The sequence below is a fragment of the Phragmites australis genome, chromosome 5 (genome assembly GCF_958298935.1).
Source record: "Phragmites australis chromosome 5, lpPhrAust1.1, whole genome shotgun sequence".
In the NCBI taxonomy this organism is placed as follows: domain Eukaryota; kingdom Viridiplantae; phylum Streptophyta; class Magnoliopsida; order Poales; family Poaceae; genus Phragmites; species Phragmites australis.
Genome location: NC_084925.1, coordinates 13,158,260 through 13,179,635, shown reverse-complemented (window position 1 = coordinate 13,179,635; position 21,376 = coordinate 13,158,260). Strand labels below are relative to the sequence as shown.

Here is a 21,376-nt window from a genome sequence, read left to right as displayed (position 1 = left end):
TGCACCATTGATAAAGAACTCAAAATTCAGAAGTTAGTTACAAATACTATTAGTGCCTTTTCTGATGCAGAGTGAGTTGGATGCCCTAATGATTGATGGTTGATTAGTGGTTTTGCCATTCTTTTGGGATCCAATTTAGTGTCATGGAGTTCACTCAAATAATTAGAAGTCTCAAGATCGAGTACCGAAGCCGAGTACAAGGCCAAATGTGACAGCAGCGCTTATCTAGGTGCATTCACTGCTGAAGGAACTCAAAAAAAATTTAGCACACATCACCTATATTGTGGTGTGGTAACCTTGGTGCCAGCTATCTCACTGCAAATCCAATGTTCCATGCCCGCACCAAGCACACTGAAGTCGATTTTCACTTCGTTCATGAACATGTTGCTCGCAAGGCAATGGAAGTTTGTTTCATCTCATCCAAGGACCAACTTGCAGACATCTTCACCAAGGCATTGTCGAGAGCTCCATTCAATCTGATTTGCCACAATCTCAACAGAAGGGGTGTGTTTGGTTGCCTAAATTCCCCTAGCCTGACTCGGTGAATGTGTATAATCTCAGGAAGAAACATGTTTGGTTGCCTGCATCAACTATTCCCACCTGCATAAACGTATGTAAATATACGAGTCTCATCCCCTAGCTTGGCCTGGTGGATGCAGAGCCTGCATCTACTCATGTAGACGGATCCACTTGTCAATGTTACAAAATTATTTTCATGCGAGTAACCAATCATAATCTCAACTATTGCATTCGCTCATACAGCCTCAGATTCAATCAACCAAATAAAAAATCAACTCAGCCTGTCCAAACAGATACAACCAACCAAATACTCTTCTTCTCCACATATATGACTCAACTCAACTTATTTCCTTTAGTCTGCTTATATGATACAGCTCTAAAGAACTCGTTTGAGCAGCCAAACACACCAAAGAAGACTAGGCTGTGATTGATGGGGCTGGTAGATTTTGTTGTAATACTGTGTATTAGGAAATAGTTGATGGTGCGCGTGATGACCACGCCCACCGTATGTTTGGTGTGCTCAGCGATAGCTGACTGCGTCATGTCGGCGTGTGGTGACTGTGTTTCGTTGTTACGAGTGCGCCGCTTCTCTTGGATCATGGATCCGTTGTAATTGTTACTGCTATAAATAGAGAGCACGAACAAATTCTCAATCTTCCACAAACTCTTTTAGTTTGGAGACCTCGTTGCTAGTACATTTGGAGACTTGTAAAGAAAAGACGAGCTTATGCCTCAACACTAAACCTTCTCTTTTTTCCTTCTTCCTCAGTTCATAGGAATCCCAGACCCAGCCTTTCAATGCTTTGTGCTAACCGGATTATTCACCCTCAGTTCTCGTTTTCAAGTGTTTCTTGTATCTCTTTGAACCTTGATGCTGCCCAGACTTTGTAGCTGTGGTCAACATCTGAGATGTTGATGCAAATTTGCCAGCTCCAGTTTTCTGGGAGAGAGGTTCAGAAGGTATGCACCACCACCAATCCATCATCAGGTTTTAATCCTGTTACAGTCAATATGCAATCAATTTCTAACTGTAACAGCAGTTATCATTGTCTATTCGGAAGAAGTGTCTCCCCAACAGCAACTTCCACCTATTCGTCATGTATAAATACATAAGCATAATGCAATGGAAAAGCAACCGATTCATTCCCTACTCTCTGTCCAATTTACATTCACTTACAATAAATCCCATCTGAACCCTCAATCACAACCATCCAGCTTATGATGGCCACATGGTTCAGATCTTTGTGATTGACGGCTCACGATTTCGATCATATTTCAGTTGCATCTGATCAAAGTGTGCAAAAAAAAAAAAAAAAAAAAAAAACCCATCTCACCACGTCAACAAACTAGCATCACACTGCACAAAGAATAAGCTTTTCCAGAACGAAGTTAACTCACAGACACAAATATGACAGACAGACCATACCATTGGGGGCGGTACAAGATGACGACGACGATACGATGACCAAAGTAGAGTGGCGTGAATAGATGATAGACCAGAAATAGGCTCGCCCCTGCTTGTCCAACACCTTTTCAGTGCTTTCAGAGCACGGCTATGGACAGAATCTCAACCTGAATCACATGGCGATGCAGAACGGCATTGCAAACCTCTATTCAAGCCGACTCCTGTTTGCAAACTAGAGATGACAAGAGCATGTTCTCAGTTCACACGCTTCTGACCAATCTCCCTGCAAGCAGTGCTATGGCGACCCTGAAAACCCACCGGTTGCTCAATTCAGACTTCCAGGCAGAAACCACGACAACTCGTTCACAGAGCACAACTTGCACTGAAAATGGCAAATCATTCACGTGGACTGCAACAGAACAAAACTACTTGAAATCATGTGGACTACAGGACTTAACAAATTCAATTTCAAGCCAAAGTCGTTACTAGGCATATTCAAAAGATTTAGCGCCCATTAAGTATACCTGCTAAAGCCAAATGCTCTTACTGGTGTTATAAATATTAGCAGAATTAACAGCTTAAGCAATAGTTTAGAAGAAATACAAACATTTCAACGCTAACACTCACTGACATGATAATAGCTGACAACTACAGAAGTATGGCCACCAGTTGAACACCCTGAATCTCATCCCTTAAAAATTCATACTACATTCCTTTGCAGCTTCAATCTTCCATCCAGCCATCTGATTATGAACAATGAATAGGACTCATGTAAGTGCATTGCCAATCAAGCATCATAAATTAAAGAAAAAAAAATGCAACATAGACTACCAAGCAAGCACATAAGTTTCACATAAAATACATTTTAAGTACAGAAAAAGAAATTATGGACTATCCAGGCTGCACACATCAAATATCTAAGTGTGCGTGCACATGCTTATCTCCAAGCAACATTTGCATGGCCAGGTTTATTGACCCCTCTAAAAAGAGCTCTAAATGAGTCCATTATAGCAGAGCAGGGCTGAATCACATTCAACTATAATACTGAGTTGGATCATCGCTCTTTGGAGTAGATCTCAGGTTGATCCAAAACGAGGTGGAGTGTAAGCTGTTTATCATCCTCAAGCTAACAAGGCGCACAGATATCAAAATTATAAATTAAGCTCGCAAATCATATGTATGTTACTACCCCAAGTTGCCCCCAACAACTTAGTTTAAGAGGCTCAGAACACATTTCTGTGCTGAACCTCACAAATCGATTTCATGTATCAAGACCCAATTTGAGCTGCAATTAGTCTGAGCAAAGCTTATCATCCTCTAAGCTCATATCAAACTAGCAAGTGTGGTGACTTGTGAGAAATCAGGTCTTTTCCACAGGGACAGGGCGAGTTAATTACTATTTACCAATTATCTTGTCAGAATCAGTGATCAATTTCTAAGAAACTGTAACTACTGCTCGTCTCACTAAACCTTAATGAAGCAACTATACAAAATTGATCTCTACGATATAGTAAACTAACTTAACTGATCAAATATTGTCATACAAGTTGCTTTCGAGGTGAAACATATGTTCAAATGTTTAAGCCACTAATATTGATCTAAATAACAATCAAAGTTGCCAGAATTATGAATTCCACACTACAAATTCATCTAAGTACACTACAAATTATTCATCAATTACTGCAGCCTTTTAAGAAAAGCGTTACAAGTCATTATAGAAAGAAAATGCCAACTCAAAACTCATTATCATGGGTTGATTTTGAACACAGTAGAACATACTACAAAATTTCATAGTTACAATCTAGTGAAGAATAGAAGAACTATGCATTAGACTAAAGGTGAAGCTTGAGGTCCAATAGATCTCAAGTTGATCCAAAACTATGTGTAGCGTAAGCTGTTTATCATCCTCAAGCTAACAAGGCGCGCAGATGAAGAGTATAAAATAAATTCGCAAATCATTGTATCAAGACCCTAAGTTGAGCTCCAGAACTCACAAATCAATTTCATGTATCAAGACCCCAAATTGAGCTACCATTACACCGAGCTTAGCTTATCATCCTCTGTGCTCATATCAAACAATTGTACTGACTTTTGAAACATCAGGTCTTTTCCACAAGACAGGATGGGTTAATTACCATTTACCAATTATCTTGACAGAACCAATGATCAACTTCTACAAAAATGTAACTGTTGCTTGTCTCAGTAACCTTAAAAGGAACAAGCATCCAAAATTGATTTCTAACAGATAGTAAATTCATTGAACTGGTCAACTACTGATACACAAATTGGTTGCAAGGTGAAACATAAGTTCAAATGTTTACATCACTAATATTGGTCAAAATAACAATCAAAGTTGCCAGAATTATGAATTCTACACTACGAATTCATCTAAGTGTACCAGCTACAATTTTCATCAATTGCAGCAGCATTTTAAGAAAAGCATTACAAGTCATTATAGCAAACAAATACCAACTCAACCGAATTTTTAAGGGTTGATCCTGAACACAGTAGAACTTACTAAAAAAATTTATAGTTATAATCTAGTGAAGAACAGAAGAACTATGCATTAGACTAAAGGTGAAGCTAGATATTTTAATAAGAGCAGAATTCATGAGATGCTACATTGATCTTGTTCCTCTTTTATCATCTGTGACAAATTGACAACCCCCTTAGTACCTACACAAGTGCAGTTTGATACATGTTCAATCAAACTCCCACACGATCTGCATGTGCCAAATGTGGCTATACTTTTTTACAGATACGCGTGAAGTTGGATCAAATTTTAATTGCGCATATGATAAATTTATTTACTAGAGGATTAGGGCATCTCTAAATGGTTAAGAAGTGAAATTCAATTTTTGGCACATGTAAACTCTACATGTGTTATAACAATTCTTCAAACATTACGAGGAATCATAATAACTCAAGTAAGTAGAATGGTATACCACATAAAAGGCTTGATAACACCAGAAGTTTAGGCCACCAAGCCCATCAACATATTTCGAACCTCCTTCTTTATGTCCGCTCGACGGATCTGCACCTTCACCTCAGCTACTCTTTGCTTCTTGATCTTGGATTCCAGAGCGTGTGCCTTCTCATCACCAATGAACTCAAATGCTCTCTTCAGAGTCTCCCCGCATGGATGCTGGGCCTCAATCCTCTCCACATAGGCAGCAAGGTTGGAATACAACTTCTGCAACTCATCAAAACCCCTGTGCCTGCCTTGCACATCAGCATCTCCTTCTATTTCCTCTATGTGAGTTCCCTCTTCCTTACTCTTAGTTGGAATGCCACCATTCTGAGTGGCAGTTGTGGTCTCTTTAGGTATGAGACTCTCAGTATCTCTGTCCATCTTCTCTTTGTCAGTCTTCCCCCTCTTGCTCTTTGTCAAAGCACTGCCATTTTGAGACGCAGCTGTGGTTTTCTCCTTCGACGTGCCACTCTTTGCATCTTTGTCCTCCTCTTTGTTGTTTCCCTGTTTCTTACTCTTACTCGGGCTGGCAGTAGTGGTAGCCTCCTTTAACACCCTGCTCTTTACATCTCCATCTGTTTTCTCTTTGATGGCCTGCCCCCTCTTACTCCCTTTCTGAGTATCACCGGCAATACTGGTAGTGGCCTCCTTTGGTGTGCCACCCTTTGAATTTCCATCCATTTTCTCTTTGGTAGCCTGTCCCTTCTTACTCTTTGTCACAGTGCCATCATGTTGAGATGCGATAGCCTCCTTGGCCTTCTCTCCCCAGACTGCTTCTGAGAAATTATACATCTGGACCTCATCATCTTTAGTTGGCAGGGCACCTGTGCTCACTGCTTTCTCGTAACGCTCCCTGAGCCTTCGCACCTTCTCATATATATCCGAATAGCTGCAGTTCTTACTGTTGAGGCGGTCACGGACAGCAGAAAGAAGGACATCAGTCTTTGGCAACGCACCCTCATTCTTGACATGCGTGGCAAGGGCCTCTAAGATCGTCTTCTCATCATATATCGTCCATGTGCGCAGAGCCTGCGCAGGCTTCTCAGACTTGCTGGAAGGCGAGGGATCGAGCGCTGGCTTCTCCAGCTTGGCCTCGGACTTCTTCGCCTTGCCAGACGGAATGGGCTCAGGCGGCACCTTCTCCGGCTCGGCCCTGGGCTTCTTCACCTTGCCAGTTGGAGTGGTCTGAGGCGCCGCCTTCCCCGCCTCAGGCTTGGCCTTCTTGGCCTTGCCGGATGGAGCGGGCTCCGGTGCAGGCCTCTTCTTGTCCTGGTCAGCCTTCGACTTCTGGGCCGCCGCCTTCTTCTGAGCCGGCTCCGGGATCTCGGGCTCCAACTCCGACGACTCGCTCTCTTCCTCCCCCTCATCGGAGTAGGATTCGAGCTGGCGGACCAGGGCCAGCGCCTTGCTGGGGTAGCGGTTCACCTGACGCAACTGGAAGGCCTGCGCGTAGGTCTCCGAGTCGGAGTCCTCCCCCGCCTCCGCGTCGCCCTCCGACGAGTCAGCGTCGTCGTCGGCCGCGACGGAGGTAGAAGGAGGTTGAGAGTTTTGTGGGGGCTTCTGGGGTGCGGGGGCGCGAGGAGGCTCCTCATCCTCCTCGTCGGAACCGGACGCCTCGGAGGAGGACTCCTGCGGATGCGGCGGCGGAGGCGCGGGGCGCTTCCGGGCCATGGCTCGCCGCTAGGGTTCAGGGGCTGGTGTGGTGAATGGAGACTGGAGAGTAGGGGACGGGCCGGACTAGACCTAAGCATTTCTCAGGCCGGGCCAGGCTCGAGGAAGGCCGAGAATCTGCGAGTTTTTTTTATTTTTATATTTTTTTAGTTAAAATTTAAATAAATATATTTGTAAAACTAGGTCCCTCTCAAAGGGCGGTAGGCCTAACTATCCCCTCAGAGGGCGGTGGGGCCTTCCCGCCTGACCCAGAGGCTTACCGCCCCCTCAGGGGGCGGGTAGAGGTCCTTACCGCCCTCTCAGGGGGCGGTAAGGGGTCCTCCCCGCCCGTCGCGTCGCACCGCCCACCCGGCGCCCTCTGCTATAAAAAGGCCAAAAATTGGCCAAAAAATCATAAAAATCCGAAAAAAAGGAAAAGTTGAGAAGAGAGAGGAGAAGAGAGGAGAGGAGAGGGGAGGAAGAGAGGTCGGCGAAGCCCTGCTGCATTTGGGCCGTGGATTTGAAGGAAAATTTCGGGTAAATCTTTTTTTCCTTTTTATTGTTGTTAATTAGTGCAGTAGTAGTATATGACATAGATTTTAGACATTTATGACTTAGGGTTTAGATAATTGTCAAATTTAGTTAGAAAATGGTACGATAGCAGTTCAATATAGAATATTATTTTTAGTATATTATTTTCAGTATGTTATCTGTAGTATATTATTTATAGTATATTATTTTTAGTATATTATTTGTACCTACGGACGTAGGAGGCAACAGTAGATGATAATTTGCGAACCTAGGGTAGCATTTAAAAATTATTTTATCCGATAATCAGAAATATAGTTTGTTGTCTTAACATGGGTTATGTTTGCGGGTGTTTCCAGGGATGGCAGATAAATTAATTTTTCAGATATATTATGGTGAGGGTGAAATTAGGTACGATCCCAACGGTGTAGATCTGTCTGGATTTCGTCATGTCATGAAGGGGCTTAGTAAAGCTAATGAGAGGACTATTGTGGGTGTGTGCAAATGGCTCTTGCGGTTTTTCCAACTGGATCCGCAACAATATGAGCTGAAGTTGAAAGCTGTCCTGAGCCGTGCTAGTCATGGATACTTTGGTGAGCTTGTTCCCATCGAAGCCACATCAACTTGGAGGCAATATGTAGATATATGCTGTGAACGTGGCATGCCGCTTGTTTTGTTAGCTGAGGCGTACCTGAAAGATCAAAATGAGGTGAACTCTATCAAGTGAGGCAGTGGAAGATGAGTCAGAGGCGGCTAATGTAGGGTCCAAGGAGGAGGTTGGTGATGTTCCAGAGCTGCAACCAATGGGTGTAGCTGATGAAGGGGAGCACATCCCTAGCATCATTGAAGATATGGATTTGGAGGATGAAGAGTTAGAGGAAGGCATTGCCGATGGGGATTCTTCTGATGAGGAGGGTAATGCTCTAGTTCCTGCAGAGTGGCGGGATCATGAATTTTCGAAGTTGGTGGTTAGCGAGGCTGACCAGACACCGTGGCAGTACTATGAGAATGAGGTGTCACAGGGTGCTATATACCCTACAAAAGAGGCAGTTATTGATGCGGTGAAATTCTGGTCGTTGTCTCTTCGTAGTCAATTCAAGGTTGTTAAATCAAGTAAAAGAGAGTATGATGTAAAGTGCTTGGTGCCTCAGTGCCCTTGGCGGGTGCACGCATTCAGAGGGAAATGGGCAGACTACTGGCAATGCTCAATAGTTAAGGAACATAATTGTCACATTGAGGAAATAGAGTTTGCGCACCAGAACCTGTCTTCTGCTTTCATTGCAAATATTATTGAGGAAATAGAGTTTGCGCACCAGAACCTGTCTTCTGCTTTCATTGCAAATATTATGTACGGAGAGATTGTGGACAACCTAAGGTATGAGCCACGATCAATAATCCGTGCTATTGAGCAAAGGTTCCAGTACACAATAAACTATGCGAAGGTATGGAGGGCGAAACAAAAGGCTATTGAGATGAGGTTCGGTACATATGAAGATTCGTATCACAATCTACCTCGTTAATTAGCCACAATTTGTGCAAGAAATCCAGGCAGCTACTATGATATCAAGCATTACCCCTCTACTGATGTGGAGTACAGCGGAAAAAGAGTGTTGCAGCGTGCTTTCTTTGCATTCGCTGCAACTATCAAAGCATTTAGATATTGCCGACCCATCATATGCCTAGATGGAACATTCCTGACTGGGAAGTACAAAGAGTAGATTTTGTCTGCAATAGGGGTAGACGGTAACAACCAAGTCCTGCCACTAGGGTTTGCGTTCGTGGAGAGTGAGAACGGGGACAGCTGGTATTGTTTCCTAGAGCGGGTTAAGCATGCAATTGTTCTTGACCGACCAGATGTGTGTCTCATTCATGATAGACATGCAGGATTGTTGCAGGCTTTGCTGGATATGCAACATGGTAGCTTGCGACGGGGTGTACCAGTACAGTGGCCCGATCTCAAAAGCAGGTGGTGCATGCGCCATATGGGTGCGAACTTCTACAGACAGTTTAAAAACAAAGAGTTAATGAAGCTCTTCAAGAAGTTGTGCAGTCAGAACCAGCAACGTAAGTTCAATGCATTGTGGGCAAGACTTGATGAACTGACTCTAAAACAAACTGCGGAAGCTGCACCTAACGGTGATGAACCAATAGCTCTCGGTCCTTTCCCAACCGATACTCCACAGATTGTAAGGAGATCGGGCTCATCTATTAGGAGCTTCTCACAGTGGATACGCAATGAGCCGAATAAAAAATAGGCTCTGCTGTACGACAGTGGTGGTGCAAGGTATGGAGTAATGACTACAAACCTTGCAGAGGTTTATAACTGGGTCATGCGATGAATGAGATCCCTACCACTAGTTGGAATTGTAGAAGGCATTTTGCATGGGACCTCAAGTACTTTATTGATCGGTATGCAGCTGCTAAGGTTGTAATGGAGGACAATCGTATGCTTTATGGGCGGATGCTATGTGAGTATATGGAGAAGGCAAATAAGAAGGCCCACATGCATCGCGCAAATCAAGAGGGCACTGCAGAGCACAGGTTCAGTGTCCTGTGTCGGGATAAGGGTCGGAGGGGGGTAGACATGAGCGACATGTTTAAGAGTGTGTGCTAAGGAGTGGGACATGCATATGTAGTTGTCAGAAGCCACAATTACTCCACAAACCTTGTACACACGTCATAGCTGCGTGCGCGAAGCACCATATGCTTCCCAGGCAATATGTGTCACAGTATTTTATGAAAGATCAAATACTTAACACCTGGAACCAGGAGCTGTATGGTTACGGCATTGTTGACACTTTTACAAGTAACTTAGGGCCTGTAAGAATATATGTGCCTGATTTGGGAAAGATGAAGAACGCACCGAGCCGAAGACAAACTCATCGGATTCGCAACGATATGGATGAATCCGAGGCTGGCCCTAGGATTAAGTGATGCAGTCAGTGCAATGAAGTAGGTCACACTTATAAATATTGTCCCAAAAAAGCAGGCGGTGATGCACCTGTTGTCTAGGTGAGCTTTATGTGTGTTGTGCTAGTTTTGTACCATTTTAATATTCGTTAATTTCGCATATAGTTAATTTGCATTCAAAGTATATTGTTGTTGTATTTATTTATCAATGTATTAATGTGCATGTCTTTCAAATGCAGATATGGCTCACCCTCCGACCACCGAGCTTTTGGACCCTACCGTGGACAAGAAGCATCGCAGCTTCTTATCCGCCGAGCACCAGACGGAGCTAGGAGTGTTTCGCCCACGAGGCCCTGGAGAGCTACTGACGATAGACGAGCGATGGAATCACAGGTACTTAGAAAATTTGATACGAATTTGTCATATCACTGCTGTTGTTCCATATTATTGATATACTGCAACACTTATAGGTTGGCAGCGGCCGGACTCCTACCGCTTTGCCGGTTGGTCGAGGCCCGATCGACAGAGAACCCCGAGATTGCGGGCCGTCGTTTCTACTTCGATCGGTTGCTGATAGCAGCACTGGTCGACCGTTGGAGGCTGGAGACACATACGTTCCACCTCCCGTACGGAGAGATGACTCCGACCCTGCAGGACGTCTCCTACCTCTTAGGCCTTCCTTGAGCGGGAGCTGCGGTTGGGGTCATCGATATGCAGGCTGACTAGATGAACGACATGTATCAGCGATTTGGCCTGGTGGAGCGAAATGCGGACGTACCCCCCTACGTGCCTGAGTTCTTATCCGATGCATGAGGGCCAACGAAGAAATAGATCCTACAGTTCCAGGTACAGTAACATACAACCTATGGAATACTAACAAAGTATGTCGTAATGATCCTTTCTGACACCAGTCATATGTGCAGCCGGCGTATATACACCCACACGCCAACGCATACGCGGTCTCGAGACATTTGGAGGCCTTCCTGCTTTGGTTGTTTGGATGGGTGATGTTCACTAGTGGCCAAGGCCACCTGGTTACCAGGACACTTGTGCCGTACGCCCGGTCGATAGCAGACGCTGATGCGGAGGAGGTACCGCAGTTCAGCTGGGCATCCGCTGTTCTTGCTGCGACGTATCGAGCGCTCTGCGACGCATGCACGAAGAAGGAGGCACTAGCCAGTTTCACCGGGTGTCCACTACTTCTTCAGCTATGGTCGTACGAGCATTTCGCCATAGGCAGGCCGGTGGTGGACCGCTCCCCGTACGCAGAGGAATGGTACGGCGAGACTGACGAGGACGCGCCTACAATGGCCTCGATGTGGTGTCGTCGTCGGGTACGTATTGTACATTAACAGTTTCCTTCGTATTGTATTTGTCTCTAAATATTTGTATTGATGTTTGTCACTCAGCCACACTAGGTGCACGAGCAGCCTCGCAGCGCGTACGAGCATTTTCGTACCCAGTTTGACAGGCTCCGTCCTGACGATGTGGTATGGGAGCCATACAGCGTTCCGTCCGTGCAGGCGTGTGCAGGGTTGGGTTTGTCACCCTTGTGCACCCGCGACGAGGAGTACTGGCTCATGAAGGCGCCCTTTGTCTTCGACATCTACGTCGAAGAGTACTCACTGCACCGCGTCATGCGGCAGTTTGGCCGTCACCAGGCCTTCCCGCTCGTCCACATCCGTAGCGTCCCCGTGCAAGTCCATAGGTACATTTGCAAAATTATAGTTTTAGCAACCTTCGTTTCACTGTGACTTACATTTACCGTGGTTTCAATGCAGGTACACGCGGAAAGGCCAGCCAGCTGGCAACCTCTGGGCGGAGCGCTTGGCCCCTTACGTGGCAACATGGGCCCAAGCGCTACATGACGTCGTGGAGGAGGCTCGTCCACACAGCTTTTTGCAATCAGTAAATGCCAACACGGGTACCAATAAACGTGGAATGTCTGACCAAGGGCAATGACACAACTTTTCCATTCTTCAAGATGGAATCCGATGCTTCTCCCACTAGCTACGCCCATGCCCTCACTCCTTTCTTCACGAGCGAATCTAATGCTCCTGCCTCCCCCAACTATAAATAGCCGAACCTCCTTACGGTGAAGCATTGCTCATTTCTCATATCTCTCAAGTGCAATGTCTTCCTCAGCTCCATCGAGTCCACCAAAGAAACATTGGGGGACTACCATACCTGAAGGTCTCGAACCACCAATGTGATTCTGTGGTGACCTTTGTAAGCTCCACGAGTCCCAGGACATCTCATACACCTATGGACTGCGCTTCTTCATGTGTGCCAACTACGAGTATGACAAGCCTCGCCATGCAACAACTGGTTATCGACCGGTACGGTAACAGATATCTGCCTCATCTCTTCCGATTTTGCACCCTCTTTTACTAACCGCTCATCTTGTTCTATTTGTTCAGTCCCCTCCACCGCTCTGTGATTTTATTCAGTGGCTCGATAATGAGCAAAATAACTCACAGAAGCTGTGGGTCGACATGAACATGAGGTGGAGAAGGAAGCGTACGCACGTCGGGAGTACGAGCAACAGCAAGAGGAACTTCACCTCAAGCGGGAGGAAGAAGAGCGCATGAGGAAGACGGCGCACGACCGTACCGTGGCTCAGGCTCGAGAGGCTGAGAGGGAAAGGAAGCGGGAGAGAGCCCGCCGTGCTAAGGCGGCAGGTCCCGATGCCTTCTGAAAGGGAAAGTATCCTAGATGCACGCAGTAGAGAGTACCTAATGTAACCCGACATACTTTCCCTCCCTAAGGAATGTTATGATTAGGATCGGCGCACTAATAAGTAGGTTTTAGTGCGAACCGTACATGCCACCTTTGTTTTCTCATCGTGTCATCGTGATTACAGTGTATTAAAATGTTTTCACCCTATGTTTAATACTATGTTTGTCCTCGTTCGCACCCCATACCCATGTAAAATGTTGCGACTACTAATTACTGATTTTTTCTCCCGCTATTACATAACCTACTCCAAATTTAAATTCTTAATTTCCTTACACCCTTTCCTTTTTATTTCTTTAATTACAAAAAAAATACATTTTTAGAGGACAAAATGGAAAAAAAATATTTTTAGAGGAAAAAATGCCCCTAACAACCCCCCGAGAGGGCGGAGAGGGCGGTTAGCCCCTCTTGCCGCCCTCTGAGGGGGCGGTTAGGCCTACCGCCCTCTCAGGGGGCGGTTAGGAACTGTAACCGCCCTCTCAGAGGACTGCAGCCCCCTGTCTAATTTTGCAAATACCTTCGCCGGGAATCTATTTATTTAAATTTTAACTAAAAAAATATAAAAATAAAAAAAACTCAGAATCTACTGGCTAGCCAGCCAAAATCGGGCCGGACCTGCTTCAGCTCAGGCTGAGTTAAAAAGTAATCAAAATTAATATTCTAGCCGGGCTCAGTCCAGGCCTTAGGTGTTTCGGGCTTCAAAGCTGCTGCCTGAGCCTGCCCAGTAACCCCCGTTAGGCTTGGCTTTTCAGGCTTTTTTGGGCTGGGCTTAATGATACAATTGGGCCGGGCTCTGCACAGGTTTAGGTCGGACCGATTCAGATGCATGAGACTTTCTATTTTTATATTTTTTTAATATAAATAATTAAATAAATATATATCTGATGCCAAAATTTACAGTAATAGATGTATATCACCCTCTCATAAGACAGTTACATCATTACCATCCCTAAGAGGATGGCAAGCATCCCGCCCATACCATCGGGATAGCGTTGGCCCTTACCATCCTCTAGTGGTGCAGTTAGACTTTATAACCGAAGTAATCGACGGCTCTAATTTTCTCTCCCATCTTGTTTGTTCAAAACAATACCTTCTGGTGCTCTAAAAATCATAAAAAATTTTATACGTGTTTCATAATCCATATGCAACCCATTTTAAAAATTCACCTAAAAACATGTATAGGATTTAAACTAAAATTTAAAAAAGGCTACTTTTATAATTTCTAATAATTATTAGAGCCTCAAATAAATTTCTAAAAATCTAGAAAAATTCACTAATACTCTTTTTATGTGATGGAATTATTTCTAAAATTATTTTCAGCCCTAGTTTATATGGTAAAAAATGTGTTCCTTTGTAATGCTCTATTTATATGCATTTTTATCATTTCATATGATATACTTCTTTTAATTCAATTTGAGTTCAAACAAAATTCAAACATATACAAATTTACTAATTGAATTTTTTATATGTGCTACTAATTTTTATATGTTTGAATTTTATTTGAATTTAAATTGAATTAAAAGAAGAATATCACATTAAATGATAAAAATGCATATAAATAGAGCGTTACAAAGGAACTCACTTTTTCACCATATAGATTGAAAATAATTTTATAAATTAGTTCATAAAATAAGAAGAATATTAGTGGATTTTTCAGATTTTTGGAAATTTATTTGAGGCCCTAGTAATTATTAGAAGTTATAAAAGTAGCTTTTTAAGAATTTTAGTTCTGATTTTTGGGTGAATCTAATTAAAATAGGTTGCACATGTATTATGAATCACGTACAAAAAGTTATATGATTTTTGGAGTAACATAGCGCCTCTATTTCAAACAGAGAAGATGAGAGAGAAATTGTAGCTGCCGAGTAATTCTACCGAGTACTGTTCACACACGGGTGGACTAACCACTTATCAAAGGACGGTAAGGGCCAGTGTTGTAATAGTGATACGGGAGAATTACTTATCACTCTCTGAGAAGACGGTAAGAGCCTACTCACATCATGATAGGTATATTTATTTAATTATTTAATTTAGAAAATATAAAAAAAATCGGATGCCTTTTGGGTGCAGCCGACTGGGCTCAGTCCAGTTAGGATGAGCCTCGTGTGTAGAAAGGGGCAGTTTGGACATTTACAGTACCAATTTTGTTTGGAGTTTGGTAATGTTTGTATTTAGATTAAATTTCATAGAACTATAACTATTTTGATGCAAAAAAATCCATAGTACTAGAATTTTTAGAACCTATTTCACATAACTATAACTATTTTAAACTACGAGTGTTAAAAGGTTTATCAAAAAAAGTATTGAAAAGTTATAGTTTTGAGGTAAAAGTGTCCACAATAGATATGAAAATTGTATTATGTGGTAATAAGGGTAAAAATAGTCCTAGTCCATTGAAATCGGTACCAAAAGTTATAGTAGGTGGGTTACATCAAAATAGTTGTAGTATTGTAAAAGTTTCTTTTGTATTCATGGTGTGTTCAAAGTTGTGGTAATTGTGATTTATTTGACAGTGGGTAACTATGAATTTGGGACCATTTTCTGAAGAAAAGAAGTGCCAACGACATTTGTTGCTAGACGATAGCCTCTTTATTTCTCTCTTTCGTCATGAAAATGATTTGACGCCTAAATAATTTTTAATTGTTATTCCACATGCTTCTCTAGGAGAACATCAAAATCAAATATCTCTAAGAAAATCAAATATCAACATAAAAAATCCAAAGAAAGCAAGCGAGACAACGGAACTTGGAACCCATGTTTCCAAAGATTGAAATGAATTGTCCTTCAAGGCTGCCATGATAACTCTGCACACAGTGCACACCATTGCATTGCAAAAATCCAATCGTTCGGTCTAAGAAAACATCCAAAGAAATCGGCGCAAGTAATAAGGGCTGACAGGGGAAGAAATTATATATGAAATAGAGAATACAAAATAAACAATAGCATAAAAAACAAAAAGGCTAACCTATTTCCTATGACTTGTGAAGTTCGGTCATCTGGCGAAGGCTAGAGCGGTTACCACAGTCGGTCAACGGCGCAGGGGTATTTGAAAGAAATATTTTCCTATAGATCATGGAAAGATAAGGTAATTGTTTATTTGTTATTTTATAAAATAAACTTCTTTATTTATCACTGTTTCTAATTTTTATTCTTTTCTTATCACCGTTATCTATTTAAACCATAAAAAAGACTCATTTTCCCTTACAAAAGAGGAGGGCAGCATCAGACACACACATTAAAAACATTGTTTTTCTACTACACACCTTAAACGACTTGTTGTCCATATAATATAAAAATATAAAACTTACAACTAAAAAGCATATTCATAGGTGAAAACTTATATACAGAAACCATACTTAATATACCATATTTTCTATTTAAAGTATTATAAATGCTAAATTAAATCGTATTTAAAAAACAACCACCATACTAATACATCAACTCCAGTCCAGTCATCTCGTTATTTTTTTTATCTATTTGTATACAATAGGAAACACAACAAATAAGTACACTAAAATTATCTTACATAATTTTTTTTACAATTTTTATATTTACCTTAAAAATTAAGTATGTCTTTTGCTATGTCTAATCATAGTCACAATGTAACCATAAAGCTCTTCTAATGGTCTGCAAACAACATAACTTCAAAAACTCATATCTCGTGATCTATCCATCCGAATTCAGAGTTAAAAGATCTTATAAAAGCATGAAGAAATTGTCTAAGTACATCATATTCTAAGATTCAGCATCTAAAGATTCCTAAACTTCGATTACCTAATGGCGGCCAGGCCTAAGGACCGTCCTCCTTTCTAAGGTTAAATGTTCTTTTTCTATAAAATAAATGGACGACAATGATAAGAAAATAATGAAAATTAGAAGGAGTAATAAATAAGAAAGTTCATTTTATGGGATGGCAAATAGAGAATTAGCATATTTTCCGATGACAAATAAGAAATTTTCTCTATTTGAAAACACATAAAACTTGTAGCGGTTAGGTTGTAAGGAACTGAGATGCATGTGATTATTAGAAACTCCCTTATTTGCAAGGGAATTTTGCAATTTGCGCTTGAATTTAAGGTCCGGGGGAAATCGTACTCCTTTTAGGTGAAAATGTATTCTTTGATTTGTATGTTTGTTTAAATTTTGTTTACAGCATTTGCCCCCTTTTTGCGATTACTACAGTATTTTCCCTTAACTTGTGATATCCATTTCACTTTAAGATCCGTAAACATTTACAAAGAGGGCCACTCCTTACACTAACTCAAGTTCCGTCTAGCAATAAACACGTCTGTTACGTGTCTCTTTCCATGCGATTGCAATTGCAATTGCAATGCTTTACCAACATTACCACAGAACTGTTATAGATGACGGCTCATCACTGATGGTTATGTAAAAATTGACAGTATAAATATATCACTGCTAGTTCTTAATCTCCCGCGCCAAACCATACTAGAGGCGCTAAGAACTGGCACTGATACTGACTATCAGTACAGGTTCGTGTTACAAACTGGCATTGATGATTATAACACGAAGAGCCAACACTGATAGCTGATATCAATATCGGTTCTAACCACGAATCACCACTTATGACTGTTTCAATAGGATTTTGGCTCATCCTCACGCCCTCTCGATTCGGTCGGCTAATACATTTTCTAAGTCATGCACTCCACCTTATCTATTCTTCATCTCCTCTCCCTCTCTGTATCTTATCTCTTCCCCTCCTCTCTCTATCTCTCTCCCTCATCCGACCACTCCTCCAGCGGCTGTTCGTGTTCCTCCGATAAGTCAACCACTCCCTCCTCTTCGTGCTCGCCTCAGCAATCGTCATCTTCCCCTCCGTGGCACCACCGTTGCCACCTCCTGCACCATCGAGCCCCTGAGTGAGAGTGCATCGGCGCCTGTGTAGGCATCAAGCAGGTCGAGCGTTAGATCAAGCACACCCATGCTGGCGTAGGGGTCAGGGGCCAGGTCAGCCCGGTTGTGCTGCATCTCTGGAACAGGTCGAGCACGCCCAGTCCCCGTTCCCGGCAAGCGAAATATGGCAAGCGCATTAGTGGGGAGGCCGCATGATGCATAGAGGTGGACGAGGGAGTTGGTGACAACGGTGTATGTAGGCGTGAGGGCGAGCTTGGCGGCGAGCGCGTGGAGCTGGTGGCCCTCTGGGAATGTGGCGAGGAAAGAGGCCACATTGAGCGTAGCGAAGAGGGTGAAGTGAGGCGACGGCAGGGACATAGAGGCCTGGAGTGAGTGGAAGAGGAGGAGCGCACGGTGGGAGAGGTCCACACGACGAGAGCGCGTGAGCGAGTGGAGGAGGTTGATGGAGGAGCAGGCGGTGCGGTCAAAGCGTGCGCAACGACATAGCACGCCGATGATACTGGTAGTCAGGCCAGCTCAATTTTGAGCTTGCTCATTTCCTTTTTTTGGTCCCGGTTCACCTATCTCTGCCAGTTTGTGGCTCCAACCAACAGCAATGGGAACATTCAGTGTCGGTCTGGAACCGACTTGAATATCAGCGCCGAGTAATCAGTGACGATTCAATACCCGTCACTGGTAGTGATTTTGAACCATCACTAATAGCATGTTCTGTAGTAGTGCAACTAATGGGAATAAAAGAAGAAGAAGGACTATAGAGTTTGATAGCTGCTATGCGGCTCAGCTTTGGAGGACAGTTATCATGTTACACCCTCACTCTCTAGTGTTTTTGAAGATATGCACTGACATTGGGTTTTGCTAGACAAGAAACTGTTGTAGTACAAATGTAATATCTAGCATATCAATGTTCTAGTTTCGATATGTGTGATCCAAGTATTTTGGTGTGTCATCGGATTAGTCTCACCTTGGTAGTCTAGATAGATTGTGCCATGTTTATAAACCTAAGAAGTCCAAACATAGTACCTCCAAGTTAACTTTTTTATACAAAGCGATGATAAAAGTGTAAGAGAACTTCTTTGCATATGTGAACCCACCCTATAAGTGGACTGGACTATAAGTGACTTGTGGACACAGGGCTTTACAACGAAGGTTTGGATTGGATTTTACTTTATGGTTAGAATCTATCAAATGAGCAAGTTACTATCCATTTGGGAACATATATGCTACAGTAGAGTAAATCAAAATTTTCTTCTGCGTTCAACCAAATACTGTACTAGTAGGAGATCATGAATTATTATCACTAAATGCACATAGCAACGGAAGAAGAATTAGAGAAACCCAGTCTGAGAAAGTAATTGATCTTATCACAAACCAAACATCTCCTCCTCGTGCGAAGTAGACGATTATCCCTCCAGGAACCTTGTGTCTGCATCATCGATCAACACCGCAGGAATAGAAGCAGCGCCTCCATGGCATCACATATCTAGGGGTGGAATGTTGTGCGCCCGTGTGCTAGGACCGTGTGCCCAGGTAGGGTTTCATGGGAAGGTCAGAGTGGAGGTGGCGGCTAGGGTTTTAGGGTGGGATGATTGATTCACCCACAACCCCACAACTTCACTTATATAGAGCCTACTATGGATCTAATCCGAATTAATGTTCTAACCCATTAAGTGTGTGACCCAGAAACTCTTACAAGTTAATAGCGGTACCTAACAAGATATATTGACTCCCGAACATACACAAAGATCATATCAGCTGAACCTTGATATACACATACACTAATCCATTTACCTCATAATATTAGTCAAGCTCAAGGAACATCCAATGAAAGGGTACAACGGTTTCTAGATTAGAAACCGTTGTACCCTTTTCCAGTCAACTCACAACTAATGGTTGGATCTTACCTGGCTCAGCATCGACAAACTGACTGTGACAACCCCTTCCACGTTGACGGCTCATCGAAGTTGATAGGAATATGTAGTGAGACCTTGACGACCTTGCTTGAAGAGGCTCTGGGTGTTGCGGTGGCTCGGGATGATGTGACAGCAATGAGCGGCGGTAGAAGATCTCGGTGCTGGGCTCAAGGTGAGATGCGCAAAGATTGCTTGGGATGTCCCAAGAGGGCTCTAGGGCAGCTTTATATACCCGTGTTCGCGAAACACTTAACACACGCCAGTGGTGTGCCGCCAAGAATCACTGTATGACACTTTCCACTAACCAAAGACTAATCTAGTATGTGTCTGCCCACTAGGTTTCACCGCCAGGCTTTACGCAAGTTAAGCTCCTACCCAGAAGCCCCCTTTTGTGCTGACCCAATACACACTGGATAGACTCTAATCAGTATGTCACGTCTTACCCATATCAGTCTTGTGGTTGGTACGTTACTTCTTCGGTTGTCATTCCATGAACCGTTCCTTACTTAGGTTACTTGAGCAAACACTAAACCAACATCATAACCATGATAACCATCCAAACTACTTTGCTCAAGACCTAAGATTCCATGTTGCTAGACCATTAACATATTAACGACCAATGTTGTATATGTTCATTAGTCAAGATTATGACACTTCTCAACATCCCAAAAGCATGGCTAAGCAATCTACCCATAAAAGACACCTAACCATAAACCATCTAGGTTCCAAGGGATGATAAGGGAAAATCTAGGGAAAATCCTAACATAGGTGACTACCCATCATATTGACACTGCATGCAATTTTGTAAAATAAAACATTTAAAAACATAGGTTCAATATGATCAAGGACACTTGCCTTTTACCCAATGCTGGTCAGTGTTGTCGAAATCTTGGTCTTGAAGTCCTTCGAACTGCTCCGGAACGTTATTGACTAATCGCGAGAATTACCGACAAACAACACAAAGGAAAACACTAAGAACAATATACCAAATATCATTAAAATACTTTAAAAACACTATGGTTGGATAGGGATGATTTTAGGAACATTTAGACGTAAGAATCGCCTAAATCGGAGTTAAGATGAAAAGAGAACAGCTTTTGGGAGATGGATTAGGCTGAAAAGGAAAAACTAGTTTACTCGAGTTATCTTCCTATAGGAAAAGAGTTTATTGCACAATCACTGTGTCAGGCTTGACAATATTATTGCGCAAGATTGAAGAAGTGTAGCACAGACTAGACTTCACTGACTAGGCTAAGGAGAATGATGTGGCGTTGACTTGGCATGCTATGCAAGTAACATCTTGGATTAAAGAAGGATACTCTAAGATCTAGTATTGATCACCTAAGATGGATCAAAAAGGCTGAAGTTTATACTTCTAGGTTAAGGATACTACTGGTGACTCTATGTAGTGGTGGTGGTTCGGGTTTTGTCGGAGATGGCGATCGGGCATGTGGCCACAAACATCGTGTCGGCTTCAGTGGTGTTTCAGTGAAACGAGGGAAGAATGGCACTCAACGGTATGGTTAGTTTTGGAAGGGGTTATTCGAGGTAGCGGCAAAACAGCCATGACTGTTGCTAGGTTTGGTGGTGACTGCGAACAGATGCAGGAACGAAGACGCTCGCGTTCCAGGAGATTGGTTATGAAATTTGAGAAACCGTTTGAATAGAGATGTTCATATATTCCGGGAACACAATTCTATGGCATGGGTTTTGGTAGATCATCCACTGAGATGAAGAACGATCAACGGAGATGAGACGGGTGATGGCTGCGATGTGCTGCGGTTGGCAATGACGTCCTGGTCGTGTCGCTGCACAAACGGGGATGGGCTCCTAGGGTAACGTAGAAGACTCCATGGGACACGCCGTGACATG

At 42.9% G+C, this 21,376-nt stretch overlaps 1 protein-coding gene across 4 annotated transcripts; it reads right to left on the bottom strand.

Moving 5' to 3' along the window:
• Positions 1 to 1,159: 1,159 nt before the first annotated feature.
• On the bottom strand, positions 1,160 to 6,626 carry LOC133918804 (uncharacterized). Of its 4 annotated transcripts, XR_009909842.1 has the most exons (4): positions 4,870 to 6,626; positions 2,556 to 2,667; positions 1,946 to 2,230; positions 1,160 to 1,516 (listed from the first exon to the last, which is right to left on the bottom strand). XR_009909842.1 is itself a non-coding variant. In XM_062362875.1 (2 exons), exon 1 carries the CDS (start codon positions 6,564 to 6,566, stop codon positions 4,899 to 4,901), a length of 1,668 nt encoding a protein of 555 aa, XP_062218859.1. In that variant the 5' UTR covers positions 6,567 to 6,626; the 3' UTR covers positions 2,446 to 2,667; positions 4,870 to 4,898. The 4 variants fall into 4 exon arrangements, 1 of the variants encoding a protein (XP_062218859.1); XR_009909841.1 differs by lacking the exon at positions 1,160 to 1,516 and having other exon boundaries at positions 1,636 to 2,333; XR_009909840.1 differs by lacking the exon at positions 1,160 to 1,516 and having other exon boundaries at positions 1,636 to 2,230.
• Between the last annotated feature and the right edge of the window lie 14,750 nt (positions 6,627 to 21,376).

What these genes read in the sequence shown, in the direction of transcription:
- LOC133918804 (XM_062362875.1), bottom strand. Translation starts at nt 6,566, where the DNA reads ATGGCCCGGAAGCGCCCCGCGCCTCCGCCGCCGCATCCGCAGGAGTCC.